General features: G+C 35.9%; 1 protein-coding gene across 1 annotated transcript in view; it reads right to left on the bottom strand.

Moving 5' to 3' along the window:
• The window catches only part of LOC145661515 (uncharacterized), a 113,928-nt gene extending 90,062 nt beyond the window's left edge, over positions 1-23,866 (bottom strand). The window contains exon 1 of the mRNA XM_081726834.1: positions 23,191-23,866. Within this exon, the coding sequence (XP_081582960.1) occupies positions 23,191-23,700 (510 nt within the window). The 5' untranslated portion in view covers positions 23,701-23,866. The remainder of the gene's footprint in view (positions 1-23,190) is intronic.
• Between the last annotated feature and the right edge of the window lie 643 nt (positions 23,867-24,509).

Here is a 24,509-nt window from a genome sequence, read left to right as displayed (position 1 = left end):
TACTCCCATGCGCAAAAAAAATTGCGCGTATACTGTAACTCACGATTTTTCTCAATTATTTCATTTCCCTTATGTTTATGGGTAAAATTCAGTTATTAGTATGTGGAGATAATAGAAAGCAATCCATCTAAGGAGATATTTCCAAAAAATATAATAAAATAATAAAAATATAAGCAAAAAACAAAATTATTTTCGGTTTTGCGTATACTGGCAATAATGTTTTCGAGGGAATTTTTGGAGTAGCACAGCACGATTGTAGAGGGAATTACAGAATTGGTAACAGAACAGGGGGACAGTTGAATCAAGGAACAGGAAAGTGGAGTAAAATATTGCATTTATTGGCTTAAATCTAGGGTGTAAATTGTCTGCCAAATATAAATTAGCCTCTGTAACCAACATGTTGTACGAAAATATATAAACAAAGAGAAAAACTGTTGTCTTAAGTTTGGAAGTGACATGCTCTATAGCCATGAGCATTTATTTCTTAAGAAAAAGATAAGCAACAGAAGAAAGTCTGCGTGGTCAAGTGGGTAGAGTGACAGACTAGTAATTCTTATACTGTTTTGACCCCAGATCGAATCTCATCCGATCCTGTTCAAGTTTTTTTTTTTTTTTTAACGAAACATTATAGAAGTGTATAATTTGTATGTTAATAAAAACTGAAACAATACAATAAAGAAATAACTTTTTGTTTCGTCTGATGACGTATTTATTTAGAATTAGTGTACTATTAGTAATAGCCATTGGTTTCAGTTTATGCTGTTATATAGCTTCTCTTATCATCCTCTTTTCTTAAAAAAAAAAAAAAAAATTGTCTCCAATAAAGTATGAAAAATATATATAGACAGAAACAGACATCTTAGTATCAAACGTGATTTATCGTGACGAAATAAACAAGTTTTCCGTTATTAAAAAAGAAAACTATAGAAAATCATTGAATTTGGTCTTTAGGTGTTTAGCATGCTATATATATTATTTATAAGACTATACTTTATAAGGCAAGATGTGCGATCATATCCACAAATTTAGCTAGTGGGTGAAAGATGTTTTCGGCACAAATAGTTTACAGGTCTAGGTGCATGAAACACCAATGCGCCATGGTCTTGACCTTCGTTTATTTCACATTATTATCCGACATATCATAGCAGGTAAAAAGCAGCATCAATCGGCAAGAAAAACTGCAAGTTGTGGTCTTAGTCTGTTTTTGATGCTCCGGACTCGATCGCCTAGCACGCCCGTCTATACCTTGACTCATACGTCTATCATTCAGTGCAGGCACATATCCAGTTTTACTTTTCGGAGGGGGCCCGACACGAAAGCTCGTAAGCACGTAATTCTAATGTTTCAAAAATATCAATAATAATAATAATAATAATAATAATAATAATAATAATAATAATAATAATAATAATAATAATGCAACAGTTCTGTATTTCTGTTAAACATTTCTTACTTTTCATATATGAACCGGTCAAACTGCATTCTAACACAAACGAAATCAAAAAAATATTTTCTAGAGACATGTAAGGAAAACTGTCTGCTACGTATATCACATAACAAAAATAGCAAATGGCAATGAGTGTATCGTTCTAATACAGTAATGTTATAAACAGAACGGAAACGAAATTGTAATCTCATTTAAAAGTGTTCTTTAATTCCACCTGGTATCAATGGCATTACGGTATATTCTTACAAGTAACACTTCCCAAGTGTAATACTCCGATTTTGATAAAATTTGACAGGCAGATACTACACATAAAATAAACGAATACATGTTTTTTTTTTTATTTTCTGCGGAAAAACGGTTTTAGGGGGCAAAAGCCCTCACCCAAAATTTTGAAAGTTAACGCCCGAAAGACAAAAAAAGTGGACCAAAGTGAACGAAATTGTGCACAGATATGGCAGACGTAAAATGAAGGAATACGTGTTTTGTATTTTCCTGGAAAAACGGTTAGGTGGGGCACAGACCCCTCCAAACTTTTGATCATGAAATATCAAAAGTGCTAGTAACAATATGTCTGATGTGTTTAAAGGACGAAGAATTCCAACGACACTTTGTGTATGGACAATACGCAAAAACTAAACGAATACCTGTTTTTTTATTTTCTGCGGAAAAATGGTTTTAGGGGACAAAAGCCCCCATCCAAAATTTTGAAAGTTGACGCCCGAAAGGCAAGAAGAAGTGAACCGAAATGAATGAAATTGTGCAAAGATATTGCAGTCGAAAAATGAGGGAATACGGGTTCCGTATTTTCCTCAAAAAAAAAAAAAAAAAAAAAGTTTGGGTGGGACACAGACCCCTGCAAAACTTTGATCGTGAAATATCAAAAGTGCTAATAATAGTATGTCAGAAGTGCTTAAAGGACACAGACCCCTGCAAAACTTTGATCGTGAAATATCAAAAGTGCTAATAATAGTATGTCAGAAGTGCTTAAAGGACATGAAGAATTTGAACGACACATTGTGTAGGGACAATACGGAAAAAAACAAACGAATACGGGTTTATTTTCTGCGAAAAAATGGTTTTAGGGGGTAGAATTCCCCACCCAAAATTTTGAAATCGTGCATAGATATTCTAGACGTAAATTGAGGTAATTGTGTTTCGTATTTTCCTGGAAAAAAGCGGTTGAGTGGGGAACGGACCTTCTAAGCTGTTGATTACGAAATATTAAAAGTGCAAATAAGTATACGTCAGAAGTTCCTAAAGAGTATGGAGAATTGCAACGACACTTCGTATAGGGACAATTTGCAAAACAATAAATGAAATGCATTTTAATTTGTACGACAAAACAGTGTTGGGGCCTAGAGCCCCTCAAAAAAAAAAAAAAAAAGTAAATAATACCGTAAAAGTGCAGGAAGGAATGGACCGAAGAAAATGAAATTGTGTGTAGATATTGTATAGACTGTATGTAAAATAAGGACTTTCGTGTTTTTAAGATGTCCCTATCAATTTTGGCACATCAACAACAAACAGGAAATTAATCGGCACGTATTTTTGTTTATGCGGAAAAACATTATAAGGGTTAAAGTTGCCTCGTGATATACAAGGGTGGACTGGCTATGTAAAAAGGGCGCGGTCACATACTCTGGGAGGGCGCCGTCCATCTGACGCTTTCGCTTGTATGGAATACCCCCTCCTAATAAAAGAAAGTGCCGCGGGGCTTTCTCCGGAAAATTAGTACACAAAAAACAACAAAAGATTAAGTAGCTATTGCAGTTAATTACGATAGAATTATACAAATTCAATATTTTCATAAAAAAAAAGAGACTTTGAGTACTAAATACGAGGCGTGTTTTTTAAGTAAGGTCCGTTTGTTGTAGACACTAGTAGTTCGCGCGCATACCGCAACTAGCGTGTGCGTCGTGTACCGGCATGCCTCGGGAACAACTGTGCTCAGTTTCAACTCTGTAGCTGACCTGTACGGTTGTGTTCTGTGCTTTCACAATGTTTAAGACTATCAAGTCGCCCGCCGCGTGTGAGGTTCGCTCAGTGATACGGTTTTTGTCAGCAAGTAACCTGTCTGCTGCAGAAATTCATCGACAGATTTGTGAAGTGTACGGTGATATTGTTATGAGTGCAAGCAAAGTGCTTAAGTGGGTACGAGAATTCAAAAATGGCCGTGATAACGTCCATGATGAGGACCGCTCCGGTCGCCCTTCTTTGATTACGGACGATTTGGTGGCTTCAGTTGAAGCGAGGGTTCGTGAGAACAGGCGCTTCACAATAACAGGTCTCTCAAACGAATTTCCTGACGTGTCGAGATCAGTGCTTTACAAAATTGTTTCTGAACACCTACAGTTTAAGAAACTGTGCTCCCGTTGGGTCCCGAAACTCCTAAAGAGGACCACAAAAACTAAGATTTGAGTGTGCCATGAAGTTCTTGACTCGTTATCACGAAGAAGGTGACGGCTTCTTTAGTCAGATCGTAACTGGAGACGAAACATGGGTTTCGCATATCACGCCCGAATCGAAGCAACAGAGCATGGAATGGAGACACACACACTCGCCTGTAAAGGTGAAGGCGAAACAGACTCTGTCCCAGCGCAAAATCATGGCGTCGATGTTTTGGGATAGACATGGTGTTTTGTTGGTCGACTCCATACAACGAGGAACCACTATCAATGCAGAAGCATACTGCCAAACCCTGTGAAAGCTACGCAGAGCGATTCAAAAAAAAAAAAAAAAAAAAAACGACGCGGCATGCTGACAAAGGACATTGTTCTTCTCCATGACAATGCAAGACCTCACAGTGCAGATCAGACCCGCGATTTTTTGGACAGTTTTGGCTGGGAAGTTTTAGACCACCCACCCTACAGTCCTGATCTTGCGCCGAGCGATTACCATCTGTTCCTCCACCTCAAACAACACCTCAGTGGCAACCGTTACAATGATGACGACGATGTGAAAACGGCAGCGAACTCTTGGTTATCGGAGCAGGCGGCAAGTTTTTATGAAGAGGGTATTTTGAAATTGGTTGAGAGATATGATGGGTGTTTGAACAAACTTGGCAACTATGTCGAAAAATAGAGTAAAGTATGTACTTTCTGAAAATACATTTACTTTTTTGAAATAACCTTTCGTTGTGTACTTATGTTCAAACGGTCTTACTTAAAAAACACGCCTCGTATATTAGGCCTATATAAATCTGCACACTTTAATTGAGACTACAAAAATCACACCAGTTGTTTCAAATCTTCAGTTATAATTAGGCTGTTAACAAATGTAGCCGAAGAATTTAGTTAAGTTTGGGGCTTATGCTATTTTTCATACTTCTGCCCTTTTAAAGCTATGTTCATCATAACATTAACTTATTTTTCATCTATTTTTAAAACCGTTAATAAAAAGTATACATGAAACATTTACTACAAATTAACAAAAGTAAATTTAGAATTATATACTTACCTAGCGAAAAAAGAAATTCAAAAACAAAACTGGAAAATGAAAGTGAAGTCACTGCTTTATGCTTGAAGGAGCCTTCGCATCTCCTTGCTTTTTTTCACACATTTTGTCAATAATAAGATTGTTGTCTATTTTGGTCAGAATGTCTCTTTCTGAGTTCATCAAGAACAATGATTCCAGATGTTCATCTGTAAGTCTTCAACGGAGTCTTGTTTTTATGTAACGCCACTAGTGTCTCTAACGGGAGTGGGAGGGAGAGACATGTAAAAATGATCCAAAATGACCGAGGTTAGAGTCAAATCAATATATTTCGAAGTCGCTGAGATCATTAATGGTACCACCAAATCCTAACAACAGAAAGGGCAAGGCCGTAGTCCGAGTAAAGACGGGATCTGGGGGCGGAGCAGTGGGGGTAGGGAGGGTTGATACATAAAAAGCATCCAAAATGACCGATAGATCATTATAATGACATTCCCAAAGCCAAAAACAGAAAGAGCGAGGCCGCAGGCCGAGCAAATACTGGGATTTGGGGCGGGGCGTGGGGTTGGTAAAGGTGATATGTAAAAATCGTCCAAAATGACCGATATTAGAGTCAAATCTATATATTTAGGGGTAAATCTAATATCATTAATAGCATTCCTACGCCGAAAACAAAAAGAGCGAGGCCACAGGCCGAGCGAATACCAGGGTCTGGGGTGGGGCCCTAGCTGGCCAATGGCTAGCGAACTTATAAAATAATTATGTAACTTTTTTTTTTTTTTAAATTTGTTCAGAGAGGAAACTGTGCGCCTTCCCGAGGCTAAGACGGGTCTTAGCCCCTCCCGAGGAGGGCGCAAAGGCACTGATGTGAGGAGGGCGCAGCGGCCATCGGGCCGGTACTTGATTATGGTCAGTCCACCCCTGGTGATATACTACAAAATACGCTAACTGTTTGTGCTTGTTGTTGATCTGCAAAATTTGAAGAAAACTGATGGAGACGCTTGTGAAACACGAGAGGCTTTATTTTTCATATCCAATATCTACAGACAATTTCATTAGCTTCGGTCCTCTCCTTCCGACACTCAACGCCTCGGTCCACTCAACAGTTTTTTTTTTTTTTTTTTTTTCAGGAAAATACGAAGCACGTATTCCCTCATCTTACCTCTACAACATTTGTGAACAATTTCATTCAGTTCGGTCCATTTCTTCTTGCCTTTCTTGCGTCCAATTTCAAAATTCTGGGTGGGACTTTTTGCCCCCTAAAACCATTTTTTCGCAGGAAATAAAAAAGCCGTATTTGTTTATTTTTTGCTTATTGTACTAACACAAAGTTTTGTTCCAATTCTTCGTGTAAATTTAGGCACTTCTGGCATACTGTTATTAGCACTTTTGATATTTCATGATCAAAGGTTTGAAGGGGTCTGTGCCCCACCTAACCGTTTTTTCCAGAAAAATACAAAAAAAACACGTATTTCCTAATTTTATGTCCGCAATATCTGTTCACAATTTCGTTCACTTTGGTCCACTTGTTTTTGCCTTTCGGGCGTCAACTTTCAAAATTTTGGGTGAGGGCTTTTGCCCCTTAAAACCGTTTTTCAACAAAAAAATAAAGCACTTATTTGTTTATTTTATGTGTAGTATCTACCTGCCAAATTTTATCAAAATTGGAGTGTTACACTTGGGAAGCGTTACTTGTTAGAATTATAACAACAACGCATTGTCCACAGTTTGGACACTGACTCAAAGTAATCTGACATAAAAGAACCTCAAAAGGGAAAAAGTAGGTTTATTAAAAAGTGCTTGAGGTTTGGTAAGGGACAGCTTCCAGGACCTCACGCTGGATACGTCACTGAGTCAATGCATTGTATTTGTTTCTTGCAAAACATGATAATTAGATGCGTAATATGTAAAATTATATCATAGTTTGACTTTTAATAGGTCTTTCCTTAATACATCCATATTATCCGGCGTTCTGCCTGCCTGTTTCATGTCGGATAAGCGAAACTCTACTGTATTTTCAAAGATTGAATATACACAGGAGCTAGAGGTCTGCACGGGCCGGAATTTTTAGAACGGACCCGGCCCGTCCCCTTTAATTTATAATCTATAGGCATTAGCGGATTAAGGGGCGGAGCCAATGGAGCTCAGCTTCGGGGCCCCAAGCTCAGGGGGCCCTTTAAAATCCCTCTGTTTAATACTAAAATATAGTAATCAACTTATTATATTATAGGCTTCAGACCGATGCTATTTTTTTTTCCGCTCGTTACGCTCGCAGTATCGCTAGATTTAAGTCTTTCTATCAGCAGCATTTACCTGTTAATAATGAATGCAATTATTTAATTGTTAATAATGAATTTAACTAAACTAATTATTCTAAACTTGGAGCACATTCAAATATTACAGCATAGTTCTCAGTAGTTCCATAAGCCTATGAGGCTGTGGAAGGCAGAAAAGAAAATTTATGCATTGGAACTATTCTTAACATAGGGCCCCCTTAAAACAGTCGGTTCTAGGTCCCCAAAAGCCTTAATCCGCCCCTGTCTATAAGCAATATTTCACGAAATGCTGGTATTTTTTTTAACAAATGTGTTCGTCATCAAGTTTTCATAAAGTAGTCCCTTTCTCCTTTAAGTAATTTCAGAGCCCACGGTGTTTCAGTGGTAGAGCGTTCACCTCTGGTGCATGGAGTCCTTGGTTCGATCTATGCTCGCGCCAAGTGAACCTTGTGCTGGACAAACACTGTGCGTGGGTTTTCTCGAGGTTCTCCCGTTTTATCCCACTTTCTTCACTCGATCATTTCATTCATTTCTTATCATCACTCTCCTTTAGCCTATCTGGCATAAACGTGGGACGTAAAACTTAAGGATTTCATTTCAAATCATTTCAATCAAAAAACAGTTGCAGGAAGTATGTAATTTCGAATAAAACAAACTACTATATACAATTCTGAGTATATTATTCTTTTATGAAATTCTCGCGAACCTTATTTCTAAATCGAAGGGTAAGAAGACTAAATTCACTCTCTTATTATTATAGATCCATTTCAATTGAAGCAATTGGAATAGTTGAAAAAAAAAAAAAAAAACATACCCTTTATTCCAGTGTGCCACAATCGGTATAACGCGGCACACTGGTGTGTCCAGCAAAGTGAACTGTGTGACGCAAACTTTTCCCTATTATTTGCAAGAATATTTGTCGAGCTTCTGTTATTATTATTATTATTATTATTATCATCAACGATTCTTCCATGGATCAGCTGTCTGTATACGGTTAAGCAAGCACAAGTATCACATTGAGGGAATGAGTATAATTATTTACTTTAATAGTAATACAAAATCTATTTGCTTGTATATTCTACCGGGAATAACTGCATCCGTCTAGAAAGCTAGGACTAACAACAGAGGGATCCGAAGTTGTGACCACACACCGCCCCAAATCGTGAGTGCCACAAGTTCCCTTCTACGCCTTAGCTCAATAAGAGCTGTTGCGTTCAGGGAGAGAGAGAGAAACAACTTAATTCCATTGCAGTTATATGCTTATTAAATGTTAACTTATATTTATAAATTATGTAAGTGATCGTATCTTTTTCTGTTTATTATTATTATTATTATTATTATTATTATTATTATTATTATTATTATTATTATTAATTCTTATTATTATACATTTCTTATTACGTTGATTGCCATGTGTATGGAATTCCATACACACGGCTCTCCTGTGCAGTAGAGCGTGATTATTTTCCATACGCAAACAATGTAGATATTCCAAGTTTGTTGTGTTCGTTCTATAGCTGTGTATGTAATTAGATACACATGGCGTAGAAATCAAAATTTAATGTCCATGCCACGTATATGCAAAACCATACACAAAGACATTTATGAACAAAGACATTGAGTTTGAGTTTAACGTCTCGCTCAGCAACGAAGCTATATGAGACGTCGGCCTACTCATTAACGTGGACTCCGAAACACGTGAGCTCTCGCCGGGAATCGAAGCCAGGTCTTCCACGCCAAAGGCGCGTACGCTAGCCGCTTAGCCACTAAGGAGCTCATGAACAGAGACATTTAAAACAAAGGCGAAAACAAAGATGTGTGATGTGATTTTGAGTTTAACGTCCCTTTCAGCAGCGAGGCTATATGAGACGTGGACCTACTGATTAACGTAGATCCCGAACCACATGAGCTCCCGCCGGACGAAAACAAAGGCCTTTGGAATTGACAATAATCGTCTGGACATTTCAGTCGCACCTACCTAATATTAACAACATTTCTACGATAATTTTGTAACATTGTATTATTTCTTTTGTTGATTAGCTTGGTTAGGCTTATTTAAACACTTTTTTTCTTTGCACCGACGTGTCACATCTCTTGAATGAAAATACACTAGCTCTCACTGGAAATCAAATCCAGAACTAATGCACTTGAACCATTTGACCACAACAAGGCACATTTAAAAAGAAGTTTCGATTTTGTTCGGAAAATTGTGATTAGGTGTAACATTAAAAAATATATTTAAGAAAGGATACGGAGCAAACGCACTGTACTTTCTCGCTCGAATTTTTTACACTGACTTGGCTGTAACTATTATTGTAACATTTATTTGGGAAATTGCGAATAAAATAATGTTTTGGAAAACTTTGCTAGAAGAAACTTCAGGCCCAAAAGTAAAGTACCCATTGGTCATATTTTCGTTAGAAATAACTTGATCCATATATTAGAATTATTAAGGATATAATTGTATGTGAACTATAAGCAAAAGCGTCTGAGTAATTTCTGAGAAAATCATGAAAAAAGTCACCCCCAAGAGTAAATTATCCCTTGTGGATCTTTGCAGGACAAACGAGCTATGCTATATTGTTAGTGTTTTCGTAAAACATTTATTTATGAAATACGAACACAATCGCCTGAGTCGTTCTTGAGAAAATCGCAGGGTAAAACTTACTGTCAAAAGTAATATACCATTTTTAGTTTTTCCGGATGAGGGAATTATACCATATAGCTAGGTTATTTATGTCACATGTATTTATAAAATATGAACTACAAACATCTCCTGAGTGTTTTTTAGGAAGGTAATCGGGAAAAGCTTACCCCCAAAGGTAAACTCTTCTATCTGTAATTTTGACAGTATATCGAGTAATTTTTAAGCAAATCGTCGGGAAAAAATTCACTGTCAAAGTATCTCTTTTGGATTTTTCTTTTCGCAACAAGCGAGTTATACCATATTGTAAGATTATTACAGAAAATATTTTACTGAAATTAGAACAAATTTGTCTCAGTTATTACTGAGAAAATTGTCCAAAAAAATTCAACCCTTGAGAAAACCACTTCTTCTGTATGTTATCGGAATAAACGATTTATGCTGTATGTTAGTTTATTAATGAAACATTTCTTTACGAAATATGAACAAAATTGCCTGAGGCGTTAATGGGAAAACTATCGGAGTAAAGCTCACCCTAAGATTAAGCTACTCCTTCGAACGAGTTGTTTGTTAGGCTATTAATGATACGTTTATTTATGAAATGTGGTTGAGAAAATTCTGCAAAAAGAACGCATACCATACAGTAAATTACACCATATATATTTTTTCAGAAAAATTATTCATATGCGGTGGAGATTCGTTAATAAAATATATATTTATAAAAAGTAAATAAATTCGTCACAGCTTTTTTTACTTGAGAAAATTGAATTGTTTTAAATTTTAATCCTTCAGTAAATTACCCTTACTTTTAGATGTCGAAGGACATAAAATTCGAAAGATAGTATGTTATTAAAACGTTATGTCTAGAATTCGGTCCAGATACGTTGAACAGTATGGCCTCTATTTGAGTGCGTGTAAAAGCGTGACGAACCGAGAGACGAATAGATGGACAGACATCGAAAAATCATTTTTTCGATATGTAGGAGCCATGTAACTTGAATTCATTGAAATCTGGTATTCGGTTTTTATAACTATAACCACACTTTCTTCTTTCGTCGCTCGAATGTGAAAACGAATAGGCCTACACCGAAACGTAATGTGATAATTTGTAATCCCAAAAATTTAATTTGTTATGTTTAATGTGTTGTCACGCTAGAAAAACAAGCTTATGCATGTTAGATCATTTTATTATCAGTTTTTCACGCTACTGTATAATTCGTCGGAAGCATTCGTGTTATTCACAAAGAGAGCTGTAAAATTTAGTTTTGTTTAAAGAAAGCATTCTTGATTTTTTTTACACAGACTTGCATTTGTTGCACTTGTTGATATGAAACAAAAGGAGAGAGAGAGAGAGAGAGAGAGAGAGAGAGTGAATACTCTAAAAAGGAACACACACACACAGAAACACTAGAACAGACAACGAGCTATGGCTGTGATTGTGTTCGTTACGCTGTGTGTAAAGCTGCAGGTCGCGCTTGTTTTGTTTTTTACAGACACACTCGCAGTGAGTTGAAGTTTGAAGTTACTTCTGCTGTGTTAAAAAAAAAAAAAACGGAGAGGGAATGATTAAGCATATCACACCATAAACTAATAACAATCGCTATTAGTAATAAATAGTAAGCTAATTCTGAATAAATACGTCATCAGAAAAACAAAAAGTTATTTCATTATTATATTGTTTCGGTTCTTATTAACATAAAAATTATACACTTTCTACAATGTTTTGTAAAGAAAAAAAATTGAACAGGATCGGATGGGATTTGATCTGGGGTCAAAACAGTATAAGAATTACTAATCCGTCACTCTACCCACTTGACCACACACACTTTCTTTTGTTGCTTATTTTTTTCTTAAGAAATAAATGTTCATGGCTATAGAGCATGTCACTTCCAAACTTAAGACAACAGTTTTTCTCTTTGTTTATATATTTCCGTACAACATGTTGGTTACAGAGGCTAATTTATATTTGGCAGACAATTTACACCCTAGATTTAAGCCAATAAATGCAATATTTTACTCCACTTTCCTGTTCCTTGATTCAACTGTCCCCCTGTTCTGTTACCAATTCTGTAATTCCCTCTACAATCGTGCTGTGCTACTCCAAAAATTCCCTCGAAAACATTATTGCCAGTATACGCAAAACCGAAAATAATTTTGTTTTTTGCTTATATTTTTATTATTTTATTATATTTTTTGGAAATATCTCCTTAGATGGATTGCTTTCTATTATCTCCACATACTAATAACTGAATTTTACCCATAAACATAAGGGAAATGAAATAATTGAGAAAAATCGTGAGTTACAGTATACGCGCAATTTTTTTTTTTTTTGCGCATGGGAGTACCTTTGAAATTGCTTTCTCCTAATCCAGGAACAAACCTATTAGACAGCGTTGCCTAACTTGTATTGGATATTGTGAAAAGGAGGACAAGCTTTAAAGTCAAGAGATTTCAACCAAATTTTAATGTGTGTTCCAGTAAGAGCCCATTTCTCATCTAACTTACTTAAAAAAAAAAAAATCCTCTGAAAATAGTATTTTAAAAAGGAAACGCCAAGCATAGGAAAAGCAAATGAAATATATCTTCTACATATCAGTGTTCAGAAAATCTCTGCTACTTCTACTTTCCTTACTGACCAAAGACAGGTTAAATTTTTAATGTTATATATGTATTTAGGGTGTTTCTAAAGACCCCCAACAACGTGTGCGAGATCATCATTCTCATCATAGGTATTCTGCCATTATTAGCAGGTCACTTGCCGCAACTGAAGAACTTCAATGCTTCATGGTTTTCCGCTAACCTCTTCGTCTTTACGTACATTTTTTTGTTTTGATATTGTCCATCAATTGTAGCCTTCTTGGCCCGTTCCTCTCTTTCCTGCTACCATACCCTCTAGCACGTCCCTCATGATACAGTTCCTTCTTAGCCAATGTCCCACCAGTTTTTCTTCCTCTTCTTAATAATAACTAAAATTGTTCTCTTCTCCTCTACCATTTCTAATACCCTCTCATTCGTTTTCCGACCGACCCAGCTAGTTTTCTCTAGTCTCCTCCACACCCACATTTCAAAAGTTTCCAGTCGTTTCTCATCATTTTTGCGTGATGTTCATGTTTCTGACCCATACAGTACAATACTCTATACAAGCATTTTATGAGTCTTTTTCAACTCTTTATTCACGGCCCCACAAAACAGTATTTTCTTGCTCCTAAGGACTACTGTCGCCATTCCTATCCTTGCTTTTTATTTCACGTTCGCACTTCATATCAATACTATAGATATGCCACATTGACTTGATCCCTAGTCTTCCGTTGCAAGCGCTGCTATCGGCTGAAGGAATTCCAATCCCTTTCTCTCGCTTAGCAACAGCGGAACGTTTATTGGCTCAGCGCGTGGGTGTGTGAGGGTGTAAGCGTTAGTTCGCATTTTTACCACGGCTCAAGACATTTTGGTAGCACAACCTAGGTATCGAAAACTAGTCACCTGTTCTATTTCCTTCCCTCCTACTTCCATATTTGACACCCACCCCTTTGTTCCAAGCACGACGGCTTTACTCATAAAAACGAGGGGAAAAAATTCAGTAAATATTTCCTCGGAATTGCTTAGTTTCAGAGAGACAGGCTTCCAAAAGTGTGATAGAATGAATTCCGGAGTTGAATATCTCCAAAACTACTAGCCAGTAGTGTCATTTCAAATTTTGTCAGGAGGAGGGGGAAAAAGAGTGTCCATCGACAAACTTTTACTTTTTTATTAGTATATTAGTATACAATTTATTAAAAAGCATGTGTTTTTCAAATTCAGAGGGAAATTGTTCCCTCTGCTACTAGAGGCGGTATATCATCACCTAAACTTGTACCCTTCTTAATCTAAATATGCACGATTTACGATCATTTAATTGTGGCGGAAGGGATTCCCCAAAGAAAGTGTGAGATTCTCTAATATTTCCTTACGAAATGTGGGTCCGATTCATGATGTATGAAACAACCTACCAGCTATTAACAAATATTCGCTGGCAGGATGGTATCTCGAACAGAATCTAGACGACGACAATTTTTTGCATATAATGCGTAACTGCATAACTACAGTGGTGAATGAGTGTACAAGACAAAATGAAACGAAACTTTTCGTTGTTTTATGATTACACCCTGTGAGCTAAAGGAGATAAGTGGTTAATGAAAGTAAGTGATTATGATAATGGAAGAATGATTATAGTGGAATGATAATGTAGAAGAAAAAGGGAGTACTCCAAAAAGGACACTGTGTTGGCCATTATAAACTCATTTGACCTGGGATCAAACCTAGAACCCTTTGCACTACGGATAAGCGTTCTACCACTGAACAACACGGGTCATCTATATATTAAAATGCTAGGTTTATATGTTTGGCTCCAAAGAAACGTTTATGTTTGTCTCCACTCGTTTCGACAATGAGATCTTGAAAACCACAGATGCTAGAAATGTGACGTTTCCGCTGGTTGATTCCAATTTTTTTGTAGATTGTCCAGTTCTAATTGAATATTTAAAAAATGTGGTCGTTATTTCTTTATTACATTTTTAGGTGTACACTGGAAGTGTTGAAATTTTAAGAAAAAAAAAAGTAAAACATCATACCCTATGAGTTATACATTCCAACACCACATAGTTGTATACAGGGGTTGTATATCTTTCAAGCGTTCGTTTCATAGACAATGATCATTAGAGCAACCCACATTATGCTTTTTTTGTATAATTATGCTTTATTGTTAATTTCAGTCGTTGTTTTATATTAATCGTGTATAAAGTAAAATATTTACTATACATTAAATATTCTAAATATATTGATCTATTTATTAATTTTTTTATGCAACCAGCTTCTTTCATATTTAATGAAATTTCTACTTAATGCATTGTAAAGAGATATGCTTTACTCGAGTCAGTTTTTGTTTCACTTGTGTGCGCCTTAGAGGTGCATATACACACAAAGGGAAAGTAAAAGATATCCCCCAAAAATACAGGAAGAGCTCGTTCAAGAGGTACACATAACAATATAGTGGAGTTCTTGTGTACTATTCATTGTTGGCGGAAAGTTTTCTTAATTTCCTTTTTTTTCCACATCAAAGGATTATACCGAAAAGTTTACAGAAATAAAAATTAGCTTTTCATTGTTGCATTGTTATGTTCTCAATGATTTTGCTTTGTAAATATTGGTTTTTAAAAATATTATTATAGTATGTACGTTAAAGTTGGAGTGAAACAGAATTTTCCAATAATTATGCTATATATATTTTAAATTATGATTTATGCTTTATTTTCTAAAATTATGCTTTATTATGCTTTTAAAATTAGTTTCTTCTGGATCCTTAAATAACCACAACCATGTTCAAGGTACCAACCATATGCTAAATTACTATTATGCTTTTCATGCTTTGGGGTTGCTCTAATGATGATGAAAACGAAGGATAACCATTTCTCCAGTCTAAGATGAATCTTTATTGTTTGGAGTGCTTTGTCCAATGAAAATCACACATATCACTGACATTATAATTAATTGTGTATGTAATGTATTTGCTTATTACATACTGCATGCAAGAAGAAAGAAAACACTGATCATACATGAATTAGAAACTCCAACCGGAAGTAGGCTCAAATCTTGCAAACGGCGCGAGATATTGAAAATAATAATAATAATAAGCGAAAATATCTCCCTTTTATGGTACCCCTTGCCGACTTTTATCAAGACGTCTTTCACTTATGTCTGTAAAGGGCGTTGTGAGGAATGACAAGGAGATTCATGCTCATATGTGAATGATGCGCTGTGTAGAGAGCGCAGGTAGATATTAAACTGATAAAAAGTACTGAAGTTTTGTACGATGCAAATATCGACAGGGGAACATTCTTTGCCATACTTGACAACACCATCAGATTAACAGTGTTGCCAATCGAACATCAAGTTTTAGTTTGGCACCACATCAGATTATTATTACAAATTTCAATCTAAATATCCTGGGATGCAAATAATCACTCGCCCGGGGCGAATGGTTCATCGGTGCGGGCGAGTTTATAAACACCAAATATTATAAAAATCACGATTGAGATATGGGATATGTGCTAGTAGAATGTTGTTGGTTATTTGCATCCCAATTAAACGTATTTAGAGTTACAAACTAGAACGCTACACTATCACAAAAATACAAATTTCAGAGTCCTCTACAACAGCAATAACGCAAGTGACATGGACGGAAAAATACATATTTAAAGTACCATAGTATCGAATACTAGGGAGAAAGTTCCAAGTAATTGAAAATTTTGATTTTTTCAAAAGTATTTATTTCGAAAATCTGAATACACGTATCAATCATGTAGATGGTGTACATGGAAAATGAAACGAAATATTTCATTTCAATATTCCACGATTATGTCCTTTAGGCAATGAAGACGATGATTAAGGCAAGGAATGATGTTGAAAAACTTGGTGAAATGAGAAAGTGGGAGTATCCCGAGAAAATCCACGAACATAATGCTATTCACCACAAATTTACTTGGACGCTAATCGAACCAGTGATCCCACGCACCAGAGGTAAGCGCTCTACCACTGAGCCACCGTGCCCCTCAGATGGTTTTCAATATACGTGAATGTCATAATACCGTTTACAGCAATTTGACACATCAAACTTTCTGGAGATATGAAAAACATTGCTCAATTGCTTAAAATGACATATTTATGGGAATTTTTAAAAATATATTCTCTCTTTTCTTTGCACCTACAACAACAAGTAATATTTTTGATAGTAAAAGCTACAAGAAAATCTCGAAATTATGTAACTTTAAGCAGTGTTGCAAACTTTACTGATCTTTATGATATCTGCAGAACGGTTGGAGATTATCAAACTTGTAGTAAACTGCATAATTATTTAAGCATTTTTTTTTTTTTAAAAAAGCCTTTTGAAAAAACTCAAATTTTCAATCCCTTATGGTTTTGTTTTTATTTATTCGAAATAGGTCATATAATGATCTTTGCATCTGACACGAACATACTTTGATGCAAAATGCCCCGTCAGTCTTACTTGTGTTATTACTGTTGTAGAGACCTTCGAAATTTGGATGTTTGCGATATGGGACCGTTCTTAGTACATGTAGTATTCTAGGTTTCCTTTTGCTCAAGGCAGCGTCTTACACTTTGAGCAGCCAAAATATTTTTTCTTATATGATAACATAAATTACTTCCGAAATAGTATAAAAAATGTTTATTATATGCAGTTTAGAATTTCTCGAGATGTAAACCGACCTCACTATTACATACAATTGCTGAAATATTACATTTTTACGTTAGTTTATTTATTTATTTTTTTTTAAGTGGCCTTATAGGACATTGTGCATGTATCAATTTTATCATGTTTTTGATAATTTGTTATAGACAGAATATATTCTCCACATTAGTGACTTCAGCATTATGTTGGTCCTAGCCTTTTTGCAATAGAAGACATCTATATTATTAGCTCTAGTTCTAACTGAAGAAACATGGAAATTTAATGTTGATATTAAGTCTGAGCAATGCACCTTTGTTCGAATGATTAAATATTAAAATTGTCTACCAGTGTATTATAGTTTTCAAGTGAGGGATAAATTCCAGCTACTTTGTATATCAAATACCTAACAATTTTGAATTAACCTTTTCAATTTGTTGGCAATACTTTTGTTACGAGGGGTTCCAAATTACAATAGCATATACCAATTCAATAGTGTTGCAATATTGCTAAAGTCCTTACCACTTCTAATTACGAATTTCAATAATTTAAAAGCATCACGAGCAGGGTTGGCTGGTTTAAACCAAAAGACGAAAAATGTTCGTACAAGTGTAAGTGTTCGTAAAATCTTGATGAACACACATTTGTGGGTTATCACGTTTCACTACCGTATATTATTCTTATTATAGTCAGACCTAAATTCCCCATTCATTACTCAGAGATTATACTACAAATCAACTTTTTCTTTTTTTATAAGTTTATGAATGTTTCTTCTGTGATTTTTTTTATAGTTTGTTATTATTCTTACGCATTTGCAATCAAAGAAAAATTCTAAATATTGTTTCGTTTTAATAATATTAACTATTGATAAAATATATCGAAATGTCGTACTTATTTTGGGGGGAGGGGTCATACAAACCCCACGAGAGGCATTTATTGAAATCAGAAGTATCTTTGGTATCTATTTATGTATAAATGGGTCAGAGTCGAAGTTGACTCAAATAATTCATATCGTTATTCACTTTTCTTACTGATATGTTAATTAAGTCGTTGTATTTCTTTAACTTGGACTAAAGATCGTAGTGAACTAACTTTGACTACATTAGTTCGTCTGTACTCTGCAGTATTTTGAAACTGTCCATATGTAATTCTGAATAGTGGTTCACTTGTGCAACTGTTTATCTTTTTGTCCTTCTGAAATGACTCTTGACAATTATATTAACAAGTATGTAAAGATCTGTACAACATATTTTTATCAGGAGTCCTTCGTGAGTTGGCAGACGTATCGCATTTGTGGTCAATTAGTCCCGGTTCCGAGTTCAAATGGAGGACAATTTCTCTTGGATGTAAGCCGAGAAGTGGTTTGTATTCCACTTTAAGCTTATGTGACCCCTTCCAGCAAAACCCGGTTGTTGTATAACAACAGCAAGGCGAAACAAAGTTATTTCTATCCATATGTGATATAAATACACAGAGCAAATTATTTAAACCAAAAAAAAAAAAAAAGGTTTAAACCAAAAAACCTTTTTTTTTTTTTCAATAAAAACCATGGTTTTTGCCAACCCTCATCACGAGTAACCTAGATCTTTAACTGTATTAGGTCTGCTTATAAAAGTATTACTGAACTTATAATCATATTTAAGGGAATTTTTGTTTCTACTGAACGATACTACGTTATAATTCTTTATGATTACTCCAAGCTTATTGACTGAACACCAGTCTGCAATACTCTCTAAGTCGTGTTGTAAATCAAGACTATCATGCATGGAATGCATTTTCAGATCATCATTGAACAATATTTTTTTTATTACTGGGCATGTGATTGGAATATCACTGAAAAATAATAGAGACAGCACAGGGCCTAGGTTGGAACCCTGTGGAACTCTGGTATCGTAAAATATTTGACTGATTTGAGTTTTTTTATAGACACTGTGTGCTTACGTTCACTTAGATACGATGAAAAGAATCTGATGAGGGCAGAAGAAAAAATGTAATGATTAGGTTGTTAAACAGTAAATTATTCTCAGTCAAAGGCCTTCTCAAAGCTAATATACATTACGTCAACTTGGCGTCCTTCATCTAATGAGTTAGCTATAAAGTTGGTGATTACTGGTAGATTTGCTCTTGTTGATTTACGAGTAACAAACCCATGTTGGTAGGTTAAAATTGTTGGTTTCATATAATCAATAATTAGTTTATACAATATCTGTTCAAATATTTTCGTAAAAGTACATAGAACTGATATGGGTTTAAAATTAATAATTTCACATTTATTATAAGATTTAGGTATTGGGCAGATTAACGAGGATTTCTATTTATCGGGGAAGGTGTTGCCGCTACCATTTACTCTCGCATAGACAACTTCGTTTGTACTTAAAACAGTTTATATGCAATTACATCAGTCCTTCCCACTGGTCTAGTACTAACGTGTGTGCCTTTGGTGCACGTGGTCCTGGATTCGATTATACGTAAAATAGTCAAAAAATAATAATTTTAATCATTCACTTTCATTAATTATCTGTTTCTTTTAACCTAATTTTCATTTTTTGCAATTACTTCAGGGCTTTAACTCCCCTTAAAGTCCAGTATCGTCTGCCTTACGCACCTAACCCACTGTGCTACTCGTCTGCCATCGATCCTCACGTTTCCCCACCTACCTACACTTCTGTTCGATGATAAAACTGATCTCTTTGTGCAAGCATACTTAGTACACAATGATAGCTGCATTATAAGTGTATATTAAGCGACATGAAATCGTTCAGTTAACGTCCCATGTTTATGCCCTTTAACCTTAGGGCGATGGACGATTAAGGTAAGTGAATGATAATGGATGACTTGGTGGAATTAATATATGGGAGGCAACGGAAGTACTTCCCCACGCATAGAACTACTGAGTCACCGAGCTCCTGGTAAGTATATATAAGGATACAAGGAAATAATAATAGTAGTAGTCTGTTGTCAGTCCAAGTGAGAAAGACATTTTAATGTGTTAGCCATTCGTATAATTTAGAAAGAATATTAAGTCCACTTAAGAGATTGTAAGGTGCAGAGTTGAGAAACAAATTTTCCTAGTCTTAATTTAAGGTACCACTCCATCAATTATATCGTAACATTGACATTGCAATGCAAGTCATCTCAGTATGATCAATGACTACCGGCTTCCATTTAAGAGGGCATCATACTGCCTTCTACTTCAAACATAGGAGCGCAGGAGATTTATTTACATAATGAAGCTACGGTAGTCTTCCAACTATGGGGAGGATAAATCCATATGAAGTGGTTCTGGTTGGACATTTTCTGATTGCTTGACCTTTATAAATATACAGAATATATATATACTACTAGCTGAAATACATGCTCTTCACACGGGAAGAATAAGGCTTATGCAACATATCTATTTAAAGGTGAAGAAATGAATAAATATATAATGAAGTGTAAAGCTTTTGACGTCTCCCTCTAAATATGAGTAAAATAAATACACATCAAAGAGTGATATCTTCAGCCTTGCTCCTGTCAGTTCCCGGATCTTCTTGCCTAAATTCTGGCTCAAATGTCATCGGAGAATAACCATTCAACTTAGCGATCCCGTAAACTATGACTTTCACTAATATTGGTCACTTTGGACACGTTATTATCCATGCTCCTTACTTAAAAGCATTAAAATTTCTTTCTTACATGGACTGACGACGTACTACTGTTATTATTATTTCCTTGTATCCTAATATATACTTACAGGGGGCTCGGTGACTCAGTGGTAGAATATTTACCTCTGTGCGTGGGGAGGTACTTCTGTTGTCTTCCACATACTCATGCCACCATTTTTTTCCATTATCATTCACGTCCCTTAATAATCCGTCTCCCTAAGGTTAAACGGCAAACACATGGGACGTTAAACTGAACGATTTCATTTCATTACATTAATATACGCTTACAATGCAATTATCATTTTTTACTAAGTATGGTTGCACAAGAGGATTACTTTTATCATCAAACAGAAGTGAAGGTGGTTGGGGAAACGTAAGGAGCGAAGGCAGGCGAGTAGCACAGTCGGTTAGGTGCCCATGTTAAAGTCTTAAAGAAATTGGGAAAAAAAGGAAAGAAAATTAGGATAAAGGAAACGGATGATTAATGAAAGTGAATGATTGAAATTAAAATTTTGGCTATTCTACCGACATTCGAATCCGAGACCACGTACACCAACGGCCCAATGGTAGCACTACACCAGCGGGAAGGGCAGACGTAATTGCATACAAAGTGTTGTAAGTACAAGAAAAGTTGCCCATGCGAGAACAGATGGTAGCGGCAACGTAATTCCTTTAATAATTAATACGTTGATTACAGGCTGTGCCTGCATAAATAACTTCCCTAAACATATCTTTCCGAGTACAATTAAGAACTGGACGTAGAATGTCTACTATTTATGTTAGGATATTCTCAATCTGTATCGAACAATTTAAGAAAGAAAGAAAGAAACGAACTATATAACAGTAAAGTCCCTTAAGATTTATTATGGTCTCTAACTTAAACTGCTAACATTAAGACGTCGGATGCTCTGTTTCTGAATATAAACATGGAGTCCTATTTTAAGAGGTCATAAATGAATTCATGAGTTATGTGGTTCTTTCATCATGAAATGCACTCTTTAGTATCTTATGAGTTTTTCTATTATGGAAGGAGTTGCATTCCGGGATGCAGAGTTATTTTAGGAGGATTTAATCACTAAGCACAAACAAACACATGCAAGGTGACCACAAAAATGAAAAAAATAAAGTTTAGAACTAACTAAACGCAGGGCTAGCCGGGGATGCGTCCGTATGAGCAGGGGAGTCCGTAACTGTGCGCGTATAGAAGGATGCTGCAAGAGTAGCTCCAGGGTGAACAAGAGAACGATGTGATATGCGAAACCATTTCATTACGCAATTTCCTCCTTAAAAAAAAAAAAAAAAATCAGTACTTCTGGTTCACATTTGTGGAACAAAACCCTACGGTTCTTCTACGGAAATATTAAGGATGCAGATTTATTGTACGGACCCATACATAAATTAATTGTATATATACTTTTTTACTAAATCAAATTTTTGTATCTTAAATAATTATTTTTTAAGTGTGGATTTCCATTCCTTTGTACTAATTCACTTTGGGGAGACGCGATAACAACTATTATACAAAAGACACTAACCAATTTGTGCTACGTGGCCACTAAAAAGCACAAATGCATTCGGTAATAGTTAAGAACAGCTACTTCTCATCTCCCGTGCACGAGGATACATCTTACTGTTGCACTACCTAAACACCCTAAGTACAAGGGCAAGAACTCAGTCTATTACCTACTTTTTAACATCCTAGATAGTCAATGAATAATTCCTGAAAGTATGGCGTTTCTCGTCCTTCCCTAAATGGGAAGTACGGCTCCTTAACTATAACCATGCATTCAAACCGAGTCAGAGCACGAGCACAGCAGTGGGTCAGAGCGATAGCAGGGGGAGGGCGTTCATAGGGAGCAGGCGCGACACCGAACATAAGAATAGTGCAAAATATTGCATATAGCATAAAATTACTTACCTTACGTATTGAATTATGTATTTGTACGTTACTAAAGATGTTATAGTGTTGTCCTGATATGTTCCCATTGTATCTATGTTTGTGTTAGAGAGTAACATAACACATTAAAAACGTAAATTACACAGTAATGTGGATCCGTTAATTCTCCGACACTTCCATAGTTATGCGTTATGAGTTAGCACATTGACTTCAGATACTTCACTTTACTTTAAATTGTATACTGCGGTTAATAGCTACTTACTGGGCGAATCTGTGCATAACAGGCTAGATTTTCATTAATGTATTTTTTAGATAAGCTTCTTACAGCCAAGAACACACCATATTTAGAATATTTACACCTTATCTATTGAAGTATTATTACAAATTTGTTCTGTAACTTTTCCAAGTTTGTGGATCCACATAGTAAATATGCACCATATTAAGTTAAAAGTATTGCCTTCATAAGCAACCATTGCGAAGACTGATTTTGCATTCAGGTTAGCATACGATTTAAACATATTCTGTTAAGTGGGTGTGCCAGTATCACAGTATATACTACAAAATACTTCAACGACCGTCCTAAACTTAAGTACTTTAATAATAAAATAGGGTCAATGAACTTAAAACTTACCGATGTCGAATAAGGTTGACAACTAAGTCGAATTCCATCCTGCGACAATTTTTCCTTAAGGAGCATTTTTAACTGAAGTCTTGGTATTTTTATTAACTCAGCTTTCCCTTCCTCGTACTCGTCGATATACTTTCCCAGTTCTGCTGAACTATCAGCGGAAGACAGAGGACTGTTTCCAGCGCCCCGAGCACCTTCGCCATCCTTTTCGGAACCCTGACGACCTGACGGAGGTCGCGAAGTGCGAGCACTATCACAACGGCATTCATCGTGAATCGCAGCTGTTTCTTCCAAAGTAAAGTAAACAGAAGCTGCCCCTTCCTCCCGTAAGGTTCTCACAGATTGTAAGAGCCGGTTGCGATGAGCAGGATTGAAAACCCCAATTGCATCCAAATCAGGATCACCGACTTGCTTACAGATCTCCAGGTCGTCGTATCCATTGTCAAGGAAAGATTCTGCATATTGTCCCAAGTGAAGGGACCGGAGCCACTCTTCCACGATATTTCGTGCCATCTTCACACCACCATATTAAAAACACATTCGAAAACACTGCACAGCTGTACGAGGACCTCGCAACGTCCACCGTGTATGATAGTATACCATTATCAAATTCCATCATTTACTCACATACCTCATATTGACATTCACCGTAATTCCATTTCCTCCCACAGATGTCAGGAAGTGTACGGCAGGGTAGAACAACATATGAGAAACGAAACAGATATAAACAAATGACGAACGAAATACCCCATTACATCACGATGTGTATGGTTATAAAACCTGTATCAGAAACTCCGAATATCTGGAATTCAGTAAATGTTATACATTTCCCCCGCTATTCCTGATAATCTTCCATTAAATTTGCCGAACTTGTAAGAACGACTTAAGCCTGGGAAGAGCATTTTATAAAATAAAATCAAATACAAAATATATGTGTGGGCTCCTTCATAGTTAAATGATAACACACGCGCCTTCGGTGTGGGAGACCTGGGTTCAATTTCCAGTGGGAATTCACGTCGTTTGGTTTCGTTTGAATTTAACGTCCTAGCAGTGAGGCTATATCAGTGGCGGTTTTAGCGGGTAGACACGGGTCTATCCAAACATCTTGGAAAATATATACACTGTAAAAAGATACAACAGACAGTAAATATATTTTCCATTATCTATATTAATGGTAGATAATTAATTAACAAATAGCATCAACCACTACTGTAAAAATAATTTTCAGAGCTTGGAGTTCTTTCAATAGCAAACAGCGAACAGCATAGGTATCTTGATATCCCCTTTAGGTCACGTTTTACGTTTGACTATATCATTACACA

Source organism: Thermobia domestica, chromosome 1, assembly GCF_964235325.1.
Source record: "Thermobia domestica chromosome 1, izTheDome1.hap1.1, whole genome shotgun sequence".
NCBI classification, from domain to species: Eukaryota; Metazoa; Arthropoda; class Insecta; order Zygentoma; family Lepismatidae; genus Thermobia; species Thermobia domestica.
The sequence above is the reverse complement of the archived record's forward strand: the minus strand, read 5'-3'. Positions and strand labels throughout refer to the sequence as shown.